Source organism: Enhydra lutris, unplaced genomic scaffold (genome assembly GCF_002288905.1).
Source record: "Enhydra lutris kenyoni isolate GAN:26980312 unplaced genomic scaffold, ASM228890v2 scaffoldscaffold5, whole genome shotgun sequence".
NCBI classification, from domain to species: Eukaryota; Metazoa; Chordata; class Mammalia; order Carnivora; family Mustelidae; genus Enhydra; species Enhydra lutris.
This window is the reverse complement of record NW_019154089.1, coordinates 42,201,234-42,221,500: the sequence shown is the minus strand read 5'-3', so window position 1 is coordinate 42,221,500 and position 20,267 is coordinate 42,201,234. Positions and strand designations below refer to the sequence as shown.

Sequence of the window (20,267 nt, the reverse complement as noted above, 5' to 3'; positions counted from 1 at the left end):
TTTTTTTTTAAATGAAAATCTGTTTCAGATCTTCCATGTCTTTAATGATTTTTGAGGGGGTTGTCTTGTTGTATTAATTACTCAAACTATGATTGTGGAGTTGTCCCTTTCTCCCTTTATCTGTCAGGTTTTGCCTCATGTTTTTTGAAACTCTGTTGTTAGGTGCATACACATTTTTTATTGTTGTGCCTTCATCCCGACAATTCACCCTTTTATCATTATGATCTCTTTTTATCTTTATCTTGAAGTTTTTGTTATTAATTTAAACACTTGAGTCTTATGCTTACCCTTTGCATGGTATAAATTTTCCCCCTTTACTTCCAATTATATTTAATGTGGATCTCTGAAAGACAGCCTAGAATTGGATCTTGTTATTATTTTTTTTTAATCCATTCTGGCCATCTTTGCCTTTTTATTCAGTGTAATTCATCCATTAACGTTAAAAGCAATCCTTGTCAGGCACCATTTACTGTTTGTTTTTTATTTGTTCCTTCTGTGTTTTGTTCTTCTGTTCTTGCTGTCTTCTGGATTAAACATTCCAAAATGATTTTAGAGTTCTTTCATCTAGTTATTGTTTTTTAAGGTTTTTTTGTGCTTGTTCTAGGGAATACAGTGTATCCTTAATTTTTCTTAGGGTTATTGTTTAGGGTTAGTATTACAATGTTTTATTTAAGATGTAAGAATCTGGAAACTATATATGACCATTTAACCCCTCCCTGACATCATGCTATAATTGTCATGCGTATTACATTTATATGTTTTATAAATCCCACAGTGAAGTGTTAGAATCTTTAAACAGTCATATATTTTTAAAACATTAAGAGAAAAATTACAACTTCTGGTGCTCTCCATTCCTTCTGGACCTTTGATTTTCTGATATCATTCACCTGGAGAACTTTGGGATTTTTTTCTACTTTAGGTTTGCTAGGACAAATACCCACAATTTTCTTTTATGTATAATTTTTAAAATTTATCTTCATTTTTAAAGATCTATGGCCTGGATATAGAATTCTGGGTTCATAGTTGTCAGCCCTACCTTCCCTCCCCAGCTCTTCATCATTGTACTGTCCTCGGTCGTCCGTTTCTTATGAAAACATTGATTCTTACTGTTTCCTGTATGTAATGTGTCAAGTTTTTCTCCTCTTTTAAAAATGTTTCCTTATATTTGATTTTCAGCGGTTTGACTCTCTGTAGCTGGATGCAGCTTTCTTTGCACTTACTCTGTTCAGTGTTTTCTGGGCTTCTTTAGTTTGTACATTGGTCTTTCACCCAAATTGGGAAATTTTCAGCTCTTTTTATCCCCTGTATTTTTCTCTCTCTATTCACCTCCTGAAACTTTAGTAATACAAAATGTTTGCTCTTTTGCTACTGTCCCACAAGACCCTGATCATCTGTTTCTTCTTCTTCGGATTGGATTTTCCTTTCTTGTTTCCTTAAGCATATTTATATTAACTGTTTTAACATCACTGTGGGCTAATTCCAGCACTTGGGTCAAATTTCCACTTGACTATAGGTTAGATTTTCCTGCTTGTTCATATGTCAAGTAATTTGGGTTGTATTGAATTCACTTTGTGAATGATACTTTGCATCGACTCTATTTTGTATGTTCCTTCAAAGAGAATTGAATTTTTTTTTTTTTTTTGGTCTTAACAGCCAGTTAATTTGGCTGAACTTAAACTAAATTTTGACTTTTCTCTGGCAGCAAGAGTTCCCCTGATCCATTCAGAAAGCTAATATTGAATAAGTGCTGAGAGTCATGTATCATAATAGGTGACTGTGTTAAAAATAAAAATAGACATGGACCCTTACCTCAAGAGACTTACAGTCTAGCTGATCGAGATAGGAAAGTGAACTTATAGATAAGCATGGTAACTTTTAATACGTCACTGAGATAATATCTGGAAGCAGTCAGGTTACTGAGAAAGGAGTTGTGAAATTGTTAAAGTGTAATTTAAAAACTATTTTTAAAGCAACCCAATCCTTCTGAGAACAGGAGATCATGTATTTATTACATATCATGATGTGGCTGATGAATAACTATTAGTTCCACTGGCATCCTGTTGTTAATTCTTTGAAGGAAAGGACACAGGGAATGTTTCAAAAGCAGAGCATATTGTGGGGAAGCAGTGTTAAAAATAAATGCTTAAATTCTGAACTGCTGTACCAAATAGGAGGAATACTTTATGTTTGGTTAAAAAAAAAAAAAAAGAGAGATTTGATAAAATCTGAGCGAATGACACATATGGTCATAGCTTAGGAATATTTGATATTGCTGAGATTAAAAAGACCTATCTATACTAAAGGTACCACTGTTGGGAGAAAGATATTTCAAAAACCGTTTATACTCATGGAAAATATATCTTAAAATCCTGTCAGTTTCCTGTGTCAAATACCAAGGAGGTTTTTTGGTTTATACTTATATTTGTACTCATATCTGTAAAAATGAATGTCTATACTATATCTGTAAAAATGAATGGGTAATGTGAGGTTGGTTTTTATTTTGTAAAAACATTTACCTTAGTGGTAATTTGAGCCTTTCTTTTCTCTTTTTCCCCCCTGTTTTAACAGTGTATCCTATTCAGTACATGTGTCTGAAGATTACCCAGGTATGCTTTTCTTCTTTCTATTATTACAAATACTCGTGTCATGATTTCTTTGAATGTTTCTTTCTATTGGAGATGGGGAATGTATATAAATATATCTAAGAGTGAAACGTTCACAGGAAGACTTGCAGATCTAGAAGAATTCTGTTGGATGCCTGTGAGATGCATGTCTTATCCTGCGATGCAGTCCAAAATCAAAATAGTTTCCTGATGAAAAGTCATGTACTTGAGCCCGTGCGATAGCTTCCGCCTGTGTATGTTTATGTCATTATAAGTAAAACAAAGAGTCCTGAACCGGTTTAGTTGTTGGATTTGCAACATCATTTGGCTTTTTATAATGTAAATAGAACAGGTAAGAAGAGCAGCTAAACTAATAGCTAAAAATAACAATAGCTAAGAATAAGCCTGTCTTCATTTTTCTAAGTATATAAATGATTACACATTTCTCATAATAATCCTATGAGATTGTTACCATAATATCACCATTTTCCTTCTGAATGGTGACACACCTGGTAAGAGGAAGAGTTGAGACTTGAACCCAGTAGTCCAGAACCTACGGACTATACCGCTGGACTAGACTGGGTATCTGGTATATACACGGCTATTCTCACTGTGTGTCTGTCTCCTGAAATGGATTAGAAGGCCTACAGATACTTGTCCCTAGAAGACAGAATGTAAGAACACTGCAGATGTTAATCCTTTTTCTGTAAATCAGACAAGTGTTTTTCTTCTAGGCCTTGGTCAGTCCTATTTTCTAGACGCATGTCATCTCATAGAGCCCAGGCTGTGGATGCTAACATTTCAGTCACAACAATGTGAAGAGACAAACAAGATGTTCCTCTTTAGTATTTTCCTCACAAGTGATATCTATAATTATATTTTGAATAAGAGCATAAGGATTACAGACATAGTGCCGAAAAAATACACCTTGATTAGTTTACCCTCAGAGCAAAGAGTATAATGCAGAAATCTATTGTTTATTGTATTTTGTGGCAAAGAACAGCAACTCTCTCTCCAACACTCTGACTTACTCAAATCAGACGGTCACCAAATTATACAGTTGTGATCTGCAAGTATCATAAATTAGAATCAATTCTTATTCAAATCTAGCCATTTTATTCACATACTATGCATGATTTGGATCATATTTTTCTATGTAAAATTACTACATTGCTATAAGTAACTTTGATTATATGTACTTGGAGTATTTTTAAAAAATAATTAGTTCATAAGGTAGTATGAAGATCTCCCTTCTTTAACATTTAGGCTAGGATTTTTTGTGGCAGTTTGCATCATGCATTTAATCATGCATTTTTTAATAATGTCAAATGTTACATTTAAAAATAATTTCGTAGGGACGCCCGGGTGGCTCAGTTGGTTAGGTGTCTGCCTTTGGCTCAGGTCATGATCCTGGGGCCCCATGTGAGGCTCTCTGCTCAGGGGGACGTCCATTTCTCCTCCTCCCTCTGCCCCTCCCCCTGCTCATGCTCTCTCTCTTTTCACTCTCACTCTCTCAAATAAATAAATAAATCTTTTTTAAAAAGTACCATGGCTAACATTATCAAAAATAAATAAAAATAATTTTATAAATCATAAACTCCCTTACAATTATTTTGCTATGATCACCACACGTGTTAAGCATAGTATTCTTTAAGACTATCGTATAGTTTTCCAAGGGTTATTCATTATTAAAGAGATGCTTATTTTTTGATAATAGTATATAAAGTGTTCTAGGCAGATTTCATTGGAAGTAGCAAGACAAAATAAAATATTTATGAAGAAAAATTTTTTGTAGTTGGTTTTGCAGTCAACTCTCGCCCTTGTGATATTTTTGATGCTGAGTGTTTGCCAAATAAGTACGTTAGGAAAATAAAAGTTAATCTCACTATCATACATAATTATAATTATTGTACTTCTGATCTGAGGCAGCTCCTAGAGATGTCAATCATGAGAGGACTTTAGTTAGGGTGATAGAAATAATGCCACAAATCAAAACCCATCTTGATGACAGTGAATCATTCTGTAACACAAGAAATAGGGCAGAAGATGCCTTTGGTAAACCAAGTGAACAAAATGTTTAGCTCCCTCTTGTGGCCAAGAGGTATCACGGACTTTTTCTCGCCTTGGCGTGAGGGAGCCCCTCTAAAAATGCAATGTACAAAAATTGAAACTTGCTAAAAATTGGTTATTATTTGTGCTTTTTTTTTCCCTTTTAAACAAATTCCCATCCTGGAGAAAGTCTGTAGTAAATCTGCAATATAATTTCATTTCTAAATATAAAAGGAGTGTAGATAAAACACAACTATGAGTGAGAGAGATTTGTACATTTGGGGGTAGGATTTTGAATTGGTTGATGTGACGAACCAGTACACTGTGTACCGAGTATTTCCATATACATAATTGAATTGACTTTAAATGCCAGTTTGTGTATAAGCAGAACAGAGGCTATAATGACATTTTGTACTTGAAGAAATATGCCAAGAGAGGTTAAATAGTATTATCCAAGGACATGTAGTTTAGTGGTAAAAACCAATTCTATGTATTTTTATGGAGCTTCCTTCAAAGTGAATATTACCATGATAATATTTCCCCATGATTAAATTTTAATCTACATTTATTTGTACCAACAGCTCAGTTAATATGCTTGATTTCTCAGGTAGATAATATTGTATAAAAATTACCTGTTTGCTCGCCCTTTCCAATAATCATCCTTGTGTTTTTTTGTCCCATTACCCTGCTAGAACTTCCAGAATATTTTTAATAATTGATATGAAAGTTGGCAGCTTTGTCCTCTTTTTTCAAAATTAGTGATCATACTTCCATCTGCTTTTAGAAAACTACTTTTCTCATTTACCAAGCTTTTTTTTTTTGAATGACTATTAAGTCTTTATCAAATTCTTGTTTAACATCTGTTGAGTTATCATACATGATTTCTCCTTTGAACAACAAGGTAACGAGTTATATTATTAGTATATATCTTAATGTTGATCTCTAAGAATTACATGTATTTTGTCATACACTTTGTCATTAAGGACTTGACATTGTACCTGTTCTTTGTCATTTGACAGAACATGCAAGCCAATCTCTCTGAGCCTGGTATTTTTGTTTTTTTTTTAGGGAAAGTTCTGGGATTAATAATTATTTTTCTGCCATGGTTATTATCTGTTCTGATTTTCTGTTTCTTAGTCATTTCTAAGCATGTGTTCTTCTTTAAGGCTCACTATGTTGGTGAAATGTGCAACTTTTTCAGGAAGAAGTTTGCTTATAGTATTCAGTATATATCAGTATATACTTCTGAAAATTTTGTGCATCTCTATGGCTATTTTTCCTTTCTTCTTTCTGTTGTTTTACATTTGTTCTTGCCTTTTCTCCCTTCGATTTTTCTTCTCCAGAGTTTTACCTACTGTAAAATCCTTTCAAACAAATAGCTTTTTACTTCATTTTTAATTTCTGAATGCAGTAATCTTGATAGTACTTTTGTTAATTCTTTCTGCTATTGTTCCTCAGCCTTTTTTTTTTTTTTTTCTCCCTTCCTACTTTTCCTGGATTATATGGTTGACTGATTAGTTCATCCTCCAAGTTTGAAAATTTGGAACTTTCTTTGTCCTGTGGAAATGTATGAGAATAATTCTTCAAATTCAGGATTATGTCACTCTGTTTCTCTCCTTAGGAACGAATTTATCATTTTATAATTTTAATCATTTACTAACCTCTGTCATCTTTTGAAATCACAGTTTTGTTTTTTGTGAACAAAGAGGGTCTTTGTTGAGTGTTAAGTATACCTTAAATAACATGGATATAAATGCAATGCTAAATGATATGTTGGTTCTTTAAAATAAAGTGAAGAAATAGTCATTCTAGTTTACTTGTATTTCCTTATGTCATTTATGCTGCAGACAGATTTTTGCTTTTTGAAAGTAAGTATATTACAAGTCACAGATAATTGGCTCTCCTGTAATAGAACAGCAGAGTTTTTTCTCATCAATTCCCACCTTTAATTAGGAGGCTCGCCTTACTGGTGGGTGTGACTCTCTCATCCCTTTTACATGCTTTACAACATCCTGCAGCTGTTGAGTGATAATTTTTTGACATTAAAAAAACATAGCAAAGCATTGATGTTTGGAGTCAGATGGTTTCACTACTTACGAGTCATGTGTAATTTTAATTACTTAAATAATTTGGGCCAATGGCTTAATTTCTCTGAGCCTTGGTCTCCCCATCTTTAAAACAGGGATGATAAATGAGTGGCTTGAAGGTTGATAAGAAGCACTTGAATAGTATACACAACATTCAGGGGAGACATCCAGATTTTATTATAAAACCAATATAATTATAATTATATAAATTACATAGTAATGAATCCTGGAATGACTTGGCTTAAATTATGTTGCATTTGAAATGGAGTGAAAACAATAGTTCAGGAGATGCTTTCTCATAGCTTTCTACCCATTTCTCACTGGTTGTCCATGAGCGTTCTGCTGATGCTTGCAGAGTCTGGTAGGACAGGGAAGAGAAAATAGTCATACTGTTAACAGCCTATAATAAAGATCTTGAGGGCCTCTGCAAAACTTACACATTAAAGAACCTAACGGTCCCCAGAAGTTTCAAAAAAAAGAAAAAAAAAATTGGCAGCTCTGGAGTTAAGTGGGAGAATTCCAGAGAAGGAATTTGAGTTTGAAAACATTCTATTCTGTCACTGACTCATTCTGTTACCTTAAGTGCATTCTTTATTCTTTTTATGTCCTACTTTCTCATGTCTAAACAAAGATGATGTTATTATTACAGATGTCAAAATAGTTTGAGGAAGGTTTAGAAATGATTATTTAAACAACAACAAAAAGAGAAAACATAGAATTCATTCATACGGCTGGGACGATCCTCAGAACACATCAGCAAACCTTCATTTTTAGAACTGAGCCAACCGTGGCTTAGTTAGAAAGGACTGATAGCTAGTTGGTAGCTGGGTCTAGACTTTATGTGCTTTGTCTGCTTTCTTGTATTTCTGTTCTTCACTTGGGTATATACCCCTTTGATCTGGCCTATTATGTTGTAATGATGATTTAATAGATATTGTCTTGAAACCTGAAAACATTTTGGCTTGGGTAAATTAAGCCGGAAACAGAAGTTGGAAGTGTTCTAATGCCTAAATACTGATCAAAATACAAGCTGGGAGAAAATCTCGTAGAAAATGATATGTTTGACTGCATAATCCTGTCTTTGAGCATTATGCAACATGTATTCACCAAATTATATTCTCTTGAGTCAAAGCTGACTGCCTTCCAGTATCAACACTATGTAAACCATTTCTTTAAACTGAGTTATTCACTTCCCCATTTTCGTAAACAGAAAGCCCTAATTTACTTGCATCTTGAAGCGTAGTAAAATCCTCCTTGTTCCATGACCTTGAGATACTGTGTGATACTGTGTCCATTTTATGGATTTTTCTGGATTTCCCTTTCTAGTTGGTGGTCAGCTATTAATTCTGTTGCTCTAATCCACACTTCTAATACCCCTTTTCTCCATAAGTTTGCTTCACGGAATCCACTGTACACGAGGAGAATCTAGTTCAGTTGATTCTGTAGCAGATAACTTGGAATCAGTGAGACTTTCAATGAGGCTTTAAGAAATTTAAATACTGGCTTGGATAGAGGGTTTTTTTTTTTTTTTAAAGATTTTATTTATTTATTTGACAGACAGAGATCACAAGTAGGCAGAGAAGCAGGCAGAGAGAGAGGAGGAAGAAGGCTCCCTGCTGAGCAGAGAGCCCTATGCGGGGCTCAATCCCAGAACTCTGAAATCATGACCTGAGCCGAAGGCAGAGGCTTTAACCCACTGAGCCACCCAGGCGCCCCGGATAGAGGGGTTTTGATCCCTACCTCAGAGTATGAGGTTACTGAAAGAAGAGACTCCAGATAAACGGTTGAAGTCTCAATCAATGTGACAATAATTAAAATAAGTTTAATTAAAATAAATAAATAAAATAATTAAAATAATTTAAAATTAATTAATTAATTAAGTTTAATTAAAATAAGTTTATCTTAAATCCGTTTCTTAATCTGTGGTCTCGCTTGATCAACACAAAAATCTCACACCCACCTTGATGCCATTTGAAAAGAAAACAAGGCAAAATTTGCAATTAAAACAAAGTAATGGGGCAAACCTGTTGTGTTTCAAATCTAATCTACGCTCATGTCCTGTTATCTTCCAGAATAACTATGAAAGCCTTGTGTCTGTTGAACATCTTTTGTGGCTTCGCTGTGACTACATATAGCTCTCACTGACTCACTACCCTAGGTCTAAAAACAGTGCAGATGTTTTTTTGGAAATAAAGTAATGACTTTGATATCTATCAATTAAAGATGATGTTCTGACTGTGCTGACACAATATTATGAAAACTTAGCTCAAGATCTTTTGTCGTGTACTCATTTCCTTTTGCAGAAACTGATACAGGTTTCTCTTGTTTGTTGGGAATATTTTATGCTTTTTATTTTTATATTCTGTGCATTTTATACAACACGGATGAGAGTATTATAGGACCACTATTAATGACTTGGTGTTTGTTAAAACAGCTCTCTCCCTGTACTTCTCAAGGAACCAACTAGAATAAGTGGCTGTGTGTTATATTATATTATATTACCACATGTATGAAAGTTGATATTTATTAGGGGAAAATCCTAAATGTATCAAATAAATAATGAATAAAAACATTAAGTAAGCTGTGGAATAATTTAATGTCCTATGACTGCAACTCGTATAGTATTATTTAATGAAAATTCATTCATGGAGGAAGAGTTGTGAGACTTTATACCAATTTAAAAATGTGCATTAGAGTAATATGGAGGTATGGTTTTCAACACAAACTTTAGTTCAAATTCTTTAGTGACATGATATTGAATTTGTTGCGCCAAATGTGCTAGTTTAGCTCTCTCTTTCCAACTACTAGCCTGCTTCCTGTAGCAGCTACTGATCCTGGGAAGGACCTTGTTCAGTGAGTTAGGGTAACCTCCAGCATCCCAATGATCTATTGCCCCATGGAATAGGAGAGATACATTTGGGTTATATTCTCTATCCAAAGTCTGTATTTCTCTAGGAGATGCAAGCATCTTTAGAGAGGCCATTTAAAATTAAATCACACATATATCTGAAATACACTTATTTTTTTTCTGATATTAATCAGAGCAGTAGTATGTGCTTCACGAGTGGTAAAAGTGATATGGATCTAACCTCATTTTTTTAAATAAAGTGTCTTTTTTCAAGTTACTATACCTTTAATTGTCCACATTTCTTTGCAGATAATACGTACGTATCAAGTTCAGAAAATGATGAAGATGTATTAGTCACCACAGAGCCAATTCCAATAATTTTTCATCGAATAGCAACAGGTAATAGGAATATACTATTTTTCAAAATTCTGGGTAATTTTTCTTGAATATAGGTAGCTTTATTTTTTTGTTTCTTTTAGCCCATGTAACAGAAGAGGCAAACTGAATACTTAAAAAGCTTGCTCAGGACAATGTAGATCCCATGAAATATATAATGAGAACTGAAGGAGTCTATGTAGTGGCACTTTGGTTTGACCATATTTTTATGACCATATTTCATATTTTATGAAAAATGAGAATAGCATGTATATCATGAAACTTCCTGACATAATATAATTTCAAAATATTCCTTAATTTTCTTGTGAAGAGAGAATCTGAGGAGTGGTTTTTATACTGAAACTTATGAATGTTCGGTAAATAGTATACTGAAAACTGAAATGATGTTTTATAACTTTCAGAATTAAGGAAGACAAATGACACTAACTGTTGCTTATCCATAAAATCCAAATTACAGAAGGAGAATGGAGAGGTATGGATATTGCATTTCATGTTTTATATTTATTAAAAAAGTAATAATATTTTAAATTTACCTTGTATTTATAGTTAATATTTAATATCATCACTGTTTTTGAGGTTAAGATCTCATCTAGCGGATGAAACACAAGCTCGTGGCTGAGAGACTTAATGTGTGGGGAGGGTAGTGACTTAGAATTAATTCAGAGAAGGATGCTCCCTTTAAAATAATAGAATGTCTGGTTTAAATCTAGATCAAATACATACGAAGCTTTACTTACTCTTCACATGTTCGTCAAATACATAAGTGACCTAGGAGCACTTATGTAACTTACAGTTCTAACAACTATATGTGGCTATCCATTGTTTCGATGGCACCCTTACAATTTCACTTGTAAAGGGCGATCTCTTTAGCTAAGGTAGCAAAGAACATGGGTATGTAGAGTCATTATTATGGACCAGTGTTAAAACAACAACAAACTCATACCCCTTTCCTTACCTTTAAAATGTTTGCTTGAATCAGTCGATAAATACTGGGACATTAAGCAAACAAAATGAGTGTAACAGGACCAACAATTCTTTGCTCTTAACACTCTGCACCCAGTACAACCCCCCCTTTCCCTTAGTGTTATTTCACTCCCTCTACTCTTTCTTTATTCTCAGTGAGAACCACAGATTTGGCAGTACTTCTGCTAAAACCCAAAACCCAAATTCCCTTTCTGTAGGTTTTTCTTTTTCCTTAAGAAGTTGAAATTTGTTCTAGAAATTTGGGAATGATTCCAAAACGTTGAATTAATAGATTCCTGTGTCTAATGGAATTTGCCTTTCTCCTAATTATTCTAACAGAGCCAGGGATAGGAATATCATCATTAGTTGTTTTAGATGAGTTTTCATTGTTTGCACTTTAGACACATCACAGCTGTGGTTCAGTTAATTAGAAACTCAAACTTCAAGTTCAAGCATATTTAATTAAATATCCTTTTGACATCTGAAATCTAAAGCAAATAACTTCTATATGCGGAAATTCTCTTCATAATGTAATTCATATTTATTTTCGTAATTTGATTTTTTCATTATTGGAGTTTGAGTGCCTTTTATTTCATACCATTGTGTAGAGTTGGCAGTGGAAATGAGGACAGTCAAGGATAAATAGTGCTGTGGAACTTTTTAATAAAAAAGTTGAATCCGTACGAACTTGTCAGAAGTTCTAACAGAACAAAGCCAAAGTTGTAGTTGATTATACATGGTTTTTTATATACATATCAAATGGTAAATGGTACAACACAAAATCGATGAAATAGAACTTGTAAAAAAGACGTACTTAGAGCTTAATGCACTGACAAAACTGTCTCTTATACTACCTTTTGTTTTTGGTTTGTACTGTACCAAGAATGTTTTTTATATAAAATCCAGGTGATAAGCACAAGATTTCTCTATTATGGCCATTTGCGACTTTCTTTTTCAAAAGAAGGCAAGATGGTTTGACCACTAAAACTTTCTTCTTCTCTTATTTTAAAGGAGTCAAGACAAAATAGTACAGTGGAAGAAGATTCTGAAGGTGATAATGATTCTGAAGAATTTTATTATGGAGGACAGGTGAGTACATCAGACCTCCCAGCTCTCCGCTCTCAGAGTCATCAGTAGCCATCTGTGTCCTAGAGGTTTCCCGTGCTTGTGATCTGAGAGACCTCCGTGTTCGTTCTGTAACTGACTTGGAAATATGCATCATTTCTGTTTCTTATTTGTACATATATTCAGAAACTGAGGTTACTTTGGCGATTCTTTGACTGTCATCGCTCACTTACATTGAATTTATCTTACTTGGTTGCAGAGATTTTGCAGATGGCATTGTATTATGTTTTTGACTTTTACATTTCTTAGGCATGTTGGGCTCCATCAGTGTTTCGAAATGATGACCCTTCTAAAGAAAGCATGGATGGTTAGTTTTAAGTAGTACATGATTAACCTTTATAAAAATTGATGGTCCCTAATTACTGAGCATCCTCAATATTTATATTCATTTTCTCTTCCTCTTTCACTGATGTAAATTGTTTGTTGGAAAATGGTGATGTATATGAAAATGGCATAGCCACATATGCATATTTATAAAAGAATTCACTATTTTTCCAGGATAGCGTTGAAATTTCAAACTGTGCTATAGATTTTAGGATATGGCTGTATAAAGCATCTTGTTCTGGTTCTGTAAACTTCTTAATCAAACATGTTTTGTAACTTGCGTAATGGGAAGGTAGTAGATTAAAGTGGTGCTTTTTTGGGTGTCTGTTGTTAGAGAACGTGTGCATACGCTTGCACACAAGGTGGGGGGAGCAGAGAGAGAGAGAGAATCTTAAGCAGACTCTACACACAGCATGGAGCCCTACACGGGGCTTGATCTCACGACCCGAGCCGAAATCAACAATTGGATGCTTAACTGACTGAGTGACCCAGGAGCCCCTAAAGTCATACTTTAAAGCCAAAATCGTAATTGTGTAAAAGAATGTAAGTCAGTTTACTTTTTTGGAGTAAAAAATCAGTAATTAATCAAGCATAAGAAAGACAGTAGAGATATGGACATATAAATAAAAGTAGGCTGCTTCTCTCCAAGAGTGCCTTTCTTTTTTTTTTTTTTTTAAGTTTTATTTTTTTAAAACATATAATATCTTTTTATCCCCAGGGGTACAGGTCTGTGAATCGCCAGGTTTACACACTTCACAGCACTCACCATAGCACATACCCTCCCCAATGTCCATAATCCCACCCCCCCCACCCCCCCCCCCCATTAACCCTCAGTTTGTTCAAGAGTGCCTTTCTAGCCGTGATGTATTTTCCTAACAATTCTCTAACCAGTGTTGCACTTTAAACTTTAATCATGCAAAAAAATTCTAGTTTTGATTTTTGTTTACACAGCTAATATTTGCAGAGGGGAAGTAAATTTTTTTTTTTTTTTCCAGGACAGATACTCAGTCTAGAAGTTTTCAGGTTATCTGCCAGCCCCTTACTTTAGTCTCTTTTAACATTTGCCTTTTTCTCACATCAAAGTAGTCTAATTTTTTTTTTAACATTTTAATTTATTTATTTGACAGAGAGAGTGAGAAAGCACAAGCAGGGGAAGTAGCAGAAGGGGTGGGAGAAGCAGGCTCCCCGCTGAGCAGGAAGCCCTAGACGGGACTTGATCCCGGGATCTGGGATCATGACCTGAGCCGAAGGCAGATGGCTAACCGACTGTAGCTACCCAGGCACCCCTCTAATTTTACTTTTCAAACATAATAAATTATACAAGACATAGGACATAAGCGAACCTACGATCTTTAGTGAATATACTGCTGTATTCTCTGTATTTTTCAATGAAGATGACAGAGACGATGTCCATGGCAGAACCTGCAGGGGGACCTGCTCAAGAGACAGTTTGCATTTGATTCTTTTGATTCTCTTCACCCCTAAGTCATTTCTGAACCATCTCTTTTCGCCAGGTGAACTATGACGGGGAACTGCACAAGCACCCCCAGCTTGAGGCTGATTTGTCGGCAGTGAGAGAGATATACGGGCCGCACGCAGTTTCTCTCAGGTAAATCAATATCTCTCTGGAATAAAAATTAAAATGATTTGGTAAGTCATTGGGAATTTTCTGTTAAGCAATTTAAGTGGAAATATTCTTGGGCTTAGCTATATTTGAAATTTTTTGAGTCATTCTGCTGTGTTTTTCCTTAGGCAAAATGGTGTATCTCTGGCTGTGTCAATTTTTTTGGTTTTGTTTTTGGTACATGTGGTTTAAGAGTACATTGATGCATGAAAGAAATTAGTTATTTTGGAGAGTTAGTTTGATAAAATATCAGTCTTAAGTAGTGTCGTAATCAATTCCTTAATACACTTGGCTAGCTGGGCCCATGCAGTCAGTCATAAATCATGGACACATCGTGTGAACAATGAAAGTAAATAATGCATAACCACTGGTCTCCAGATCACATTGGGATGTGATTTGACCCCCAAAAAAGAAAGGGAACAAAAGACATAAATTTGCAGTGTTTGTTTGATTGATACTGTATTTTATCTTGCAGTCACTTCATATATAATTTGGTGTTAAATTTAAAGACCATTCTGTATCATTTTTAATTATTCAGAAAACCCCAGTATCCTTACCTACCATTTTCTCTCCTTAATTTAAAAAAGATACTCTTTCCTGTCACTATCCTCGTCTCCCTCCATGAGTCCGATCTGATTATTTCAGATTCTTTTTCTTTGCCTAAAGGGCAGCCTCCACGTTGCCTTGGAATTCCAGACCCCAACCCCAGCCTGACATCGGTTCCCGCCTCATCCACCCAAACCACAACTGTCCCCTTTCTCCAGACGCGCTCTGTTCTCTCTTGACTTTGGGCGTTTGCACAAGCTGTTTGCTTACCAGTGAGGGCTTCACTCATAACCCCGTTGGTGTCTTTATTCAAGCCAAAGTCCAAAGGCCAGCTTCTCCAGCGCCGCCTCTGAATTTCCAGTGCAGACTGGTGGTTCTGCCCTCAGACTCCCATCGCATTTGGCTTTCACCTCATTGGTTATGCTTCTCAACTTCTCCTGTCTTATCATTATTGGTTTAGTTCTCCCCATCTAGACCCTAAATTCTGTGAATGCAGGGACCGTGTGCTTTTTTGTCGGTTTGCTTTATTTTGTTCTGTTTTGGTTTTTTATCATGCTTATATTTTGGTACTTAATACAGCACAGGGAGTATATGAAATATGGGCTGATGGATTCTGGATCGTTTATAGTGGCATCCATGAAAGATGTTCACATTATCTGGTTACTTTCTCTTCCATGGACGTTCTTCAGAGAGCCAACCAATCTAGATTTTCAGAGATTTTCAGAGAGCCAACAAATATTTAAAGTTGGGAAATACAATACAGCTATAATTGATCATTATCAACGGTTTCATTTTAACTTCAGAAACAAACTCACCACCACCTGCCCCCTCAGTAATTTGGGGCTAGAGACACAGATCTTGTCTGTCCTACTCATGGTGCTCTGGTGGGCTGCTGTGGACTGAGAGTGATTGGGATTATACTTGGAAAAGCAAATCTTTGCAATTTTCAAGGTTTTAGCAGATTGGCTGCAATTATTTCTCAGTTGATCTCTACTGTGGCTCCTGGGTAGAGGATATGGTATTCAATAAGTGTGTTAGAATGAATAAATGAAGAAGGCAGTAGGGACTTATCCATAAGTGGTCCAAAACAATGATTAATTTTTTAACTTGAGACAAAATTTGTTTGACCACTTGAAACTTTGATCACAGTAATTTAATCCCCTCCCCTGCTTTAAAAAAAAAAAAGACTGGGATAAAGTTAATCATATAATATAGTAAGTTCAATTTCTTTTAATTTGCACTACCTATTGTTTTGGGGATTGACTTAGCACATGTTGATTGCTTTTATAAGCATTTATAAGGATTTTTCTTAAACACATATTTCCATGTTAAGCTGTAATTACATTGCCATATATATATATATATATATATATATATATGCAATTTTTTTGTTTCTTCAGCAAGAATTTAAGTACCAGTGATCATCTCTATTAGTGTTTTCCATTATTAATAAAATTATTGATAATTTATCTCCTCTTAAAATTAGATAAATATTTGTAAGTTCATTCAACTGAAATATTGAAAGTCATAAATGGCTTTGATTTTTTTTCTCCTTTCCTATTTCACTTATAAGTTTTGATTCACTTTAAATCTTTTTGAATATGAGCCATGTTCTTGCCTGCTCTAGACTTTCTATAGCTACAGAGGATGTTTCCAGAATAAAGAATCTCCCAGAGGCCTCATGATGTGAAGTATGAATCACAGTAAGACTAGTCTGATTTACTTGAAATAAATACAAATGAATTTACTGTCTAGTATCAAATACTGAAGCTTGGGCACATGGCAAGAGAAGTAGTTAGGCAGAAGGTCTTGGACTCTTCTTCCTTACAAAGTTATAAGCCTGTTGAAAACAGACTGTTGTAATTAGCTGTTCTTTTACTTAATTGAAGTTTATAAGAACTTAATGGAGTTTGAAGAACAAAAGTACCTCAATATGCATAGTAGGCTATTTGGTGTCTTTTTTTTTTTTTTTAATGTGATGTCTAATGAGAAGGGCAGCTAACCACATCTAAGTTCTCTGTAAGAGATGAAAATAATTGGCATTGCCCCACTTGAGACAGAACCTCTTAAAGTAGGTTGAAGGAGGAGATAGAAATGGGGACTTATGGCCAGTTCATTACTGAAGGAGGTAATTTCAGCTCTATGTGGCCATATCATTCAAAAGCAGAATCCTGGCTGTGTTGAGCCATACTTATAAACACTGATGAGAATTCCAGTTCATACGCTTTTGTATTGAAGTGAGTTAGGTATCTGGAGAAACAGGATAAACTATCAGTTTATCAGTCTGAATGAACATGTCTCGCCTTGAATCATGCAGCAAAGTGAGGGTGTTTTATGTGTTTCATTATAAATTTTCTCCTCTAGTCATTACTTTAAAAAAAAATGATCAGTGCCATCTGAAAACAATTTGAGGTTAATAGTTTTAGAAAGGTGTGGGGAATTATAAGTCACAAAATTCTCACGTGGTCAGGAATGAAATGATTCTGACAGTTTGCTTGTAGTATTTCAAACGTCTAGCCCATGTGAAATAACCTTTGCTTTATGATCATACCACCTTCTGTTTTAAAAGTCAAAGCTACTGAGTAATATTCTAGCCTTTTTATGGTGACTAAGGCTTAATGAAGGTTGGAAGTTTGCAAGATTGTAAGTCTTTTGTACTTGTTAAAAAGATTTTATTTATTTGAGAGAGAGAGTGAGAGAGAGAAAGGGTGTGCATGCGCACGTGAGTAGGGGGGAGGGGCAGAGGGAGTGGGAGAAACAGACTCCCTGCTTAGCATGGGGGCTTGATTCCCAGACTCTGGGTTCATGACCTGAGTCAAAGGCAGATGCTTAACCAACTGAGCCACCCAGGCACCCCATCTTTTGCATTTTGATCACCTTTTATGGATGGACAATTGTAATAGGGCCTTTTGGAGTGTATGTTCTGGAGGATAGGGAATACTGAGGAGTTTTTAAGGTTGAGGAGGTTATGCTACTATATTCAGGCCCCCATACTTCCTTGAGAGAGGGAAGAGGGGAGAGAAAGATAAAGAAAGGAGAGGAGAGGGGAGGGAAGGGGAAAAAAGCCACACAAATCAGGATTTCTGCATTTCCATTTGTGGTGACCAGTAGGCTTACTTACAGATCTTCTGGTTCCTGCCTTCTGGTATTTGGCAGCATTTTATTTCCCTGCCCCTTTTAATGTGATGAGTGGACACAGCTACCTCTGGCCAGTGAAATGTGAGCGTGAGCTCTGGTGCAGGAGCTCCCGTTTCCCCCGGACTCTGTCACTCCGGGCCCCTGAGTGACCACAGTGAGTAGCAACTCCCCTTCCTCCCTCCAAGTCCATGGTAAACGTGTAGCGTTACGGAGATACAAATCTTTCTTGTGTGTTCAACCACTGAGAGTTGAAGAAGTTTGTCACTGCAACATAATTTAACCTACGTTGAAGTACGTCATTCCTCAAAAGTTCTGGTGTTGGATATTTGTAGTGTTCTTTCCAGCTATGGATTCTCCCACTCCTGCTTCTGGAGCCTCCAGAATAATGGTCTGACTGAAAACCAGGAAGCACCTAGAAGAAAGAAAGGGGGGGGGAGAGTATTTTCTGAAAATACTGGCTCATAACCTAGGCGAAAGCGTCAGAATGTCAGATCCCAGACAGTCACCCCTATTCCCAACGCCTTTAATTTCCTGAAGCCAAACCAAGGATTTGTCAGCGGAGGGGGAATTGTAGCAACTGTATCTCTTATACAGTGTAATTTTTATCTCGGCTTCCTTTTTTTATCTGGATCTAGTTTTTAAATTCTTCTCAGTCCTGTTGCCTTTTAGAGAAACTTCAGAGCACTTTGGATACAGTCTTGCAAATGCTTTAATCTACCAAGGTTTATTTCTGACTACTGAGTTTGCATATTTCTTGGCCCATTCACAAACATCTCTCCCACACTGAGCAAAAAACACACATTGAGTAGGCATGCACAGACAGGGAATGCTGTGGAGTTTCAGATGTCATAGAAGGTGTGTGTTTCCTCACAAAATCTATTTCTTCTCAAAATGTAACTGACCAGTCACTGAATGCGAGAAATAACTAAATAGCAATAATTTTATTTCCCAAGAACCTGTGGTAGAATTTCATGTATGTGTGTATAATGTTTAATTTCCTTGACAGTTAATAAGGGAAGGCTAGATATCTAATAATGTTTTTATAACCAGCACAATCACTGCTAATTCTGATCAGGTGGTGTTATAAAACATCACGACAGTATAATGAATAAGCTGTAGTTTTATAGAGCAAGGAGGACCAGCAGGGATGGTCTAACATTTACTATATTGTGAACAAGGATGTTGTGTCTCCCTAATGAGCGTGTTATCTTGATTAGTTCCATTAAAAGTTAGGAGAAAAAATTGCCAAGAATTCTAATACATGGTGCCCTCAAAAATACACGTTCGTAGAAAAATACATTTCATACGTATGTTCTTAAATGAACTAGGTTACGTATAAATATCCAAAATCAAATGACCAGATTTCAAGATGCATTAATTCAAAGAGTAGCTCACATGTCTGGAGAAAAATTTGTGAAGCGATCTTTTCTCAGTTCCAGGGTGTAACAACTACATCAGATCATTTCTATGTTGTTCTCCTTATCTTGAAAAAGCATTCAGGTTCAGTTTGATGCAATCTTTTCACAGTGAATAAATATAGGCAGTGCATGAAATTATTTTGAGTTATTACAAACCTGATACAGCATTCAGGACACAATCAGATATCTGGCTTCACAATTCAAGTTGCATTCATATTTCAGGCTTTTGACTTGATTCTGCATTTGCTATTCATGAGATCCAGGGCAACTGAAAGTTATTCAGATATAGAAGCAATCCTGATGACTGGGTCACTGCATCTGGACAAACTGTAATCACGCTTTGTAATCTCGCAGTGGGAAATGTGAAATTACGGGCATTATATAAAAAGGGCATCACAACGGAAATTGGTTTGCATATACGCAGCGCTGTTGTGAATTCTTTGAAGTGTGGCATAAAAACAAAAAGTGTAACTATTTACAGATCTACACCTGCAGAATCCAGTTAATTGCAAACCTTTAATGCCTCTGCCTCCTTAAAATTCTGTTTGTGTTCTGTCTTTGTGCTCTGCTGTGGCGGGGAAGAGCACTTATAAACCTTAATTTCCTTCTTTCTGTTGTTGTTGAAATAAATTGACGGTGTTAGAAATTGGGAAAACACTAACCACAAAAATGTTGAAGAAATCATATAAAGAAGACTTAAAAATTCTCATATTAAACTTTTTAAAAGAATACATGTCATTTTAAAAGAATACATTCTGATCATAACTTTATAATAAATTCTGCTGAAGTGGTCTGGAGATCTCTGAAGAAAATAGCTGTGGGTAAGGTTCTTACTGATTTTTCTTGTCTCTGATTCCCTTCTTTCTGCCTCTGATTGCATCACACTCTGGCTATTGTAACTAAATCCAAACCTGAGTTATTCTCCCTTGGGAAACTGGCAGTGACTGACCAGAGCAAACGAACACCTGGTGATGATGACAATGTGGGGAGTTGTCACTGTGATAACCTGGCTGGTGTGATTAGAAATGGTTATAACCTTTTAAAATAGTAATTAGATGACATATATCAAGACTCCCAAATATAATTATATTATTTATTTTGTGCAGTAATTCTAGAAATTATTCTTTAAGAAGACAGATGCACATA

The 20,267-nt window shown here is 35.5% G+C and overlaps 1 protein-coding gene across 2 annotated transcripts in view; it reads left to right on the top strand.

Annotated features, from left to right (window-relative positions):
• Positions 1–20,267, top strand: part of LOC111140944 (poly(ADP-ribose) polymerase family member 8) — a 199,040-nt gene that overhangs the window by 91,368 nt on the left and 87,405 nt on the right. For both annotated transcript variants that reach the window (XM_022493215.1, XM_022493214.1), the window contains exons 4-8: positions 2,569–2,606; positions 9,897–9,986; positions 10,385–10,455; positions 11,958–12,035; positions 13,910–14,004. In XM_022493215.1, the coding sequence (XP_022348923.1) occupies positions 2,569–2,606; positions 9,897–9,986; positions 10,385–10,455; positions 11,958–12,035; positions 13,910–14,004 (372 nt within the window). The remainder of the gene's footprint in view (positions 1–2,568; positions 2,607–9,896; positions 9,987–10,384; positions 10,456–11,957; positions 12,036–13,909; positions 14,005–20,267) is intronic.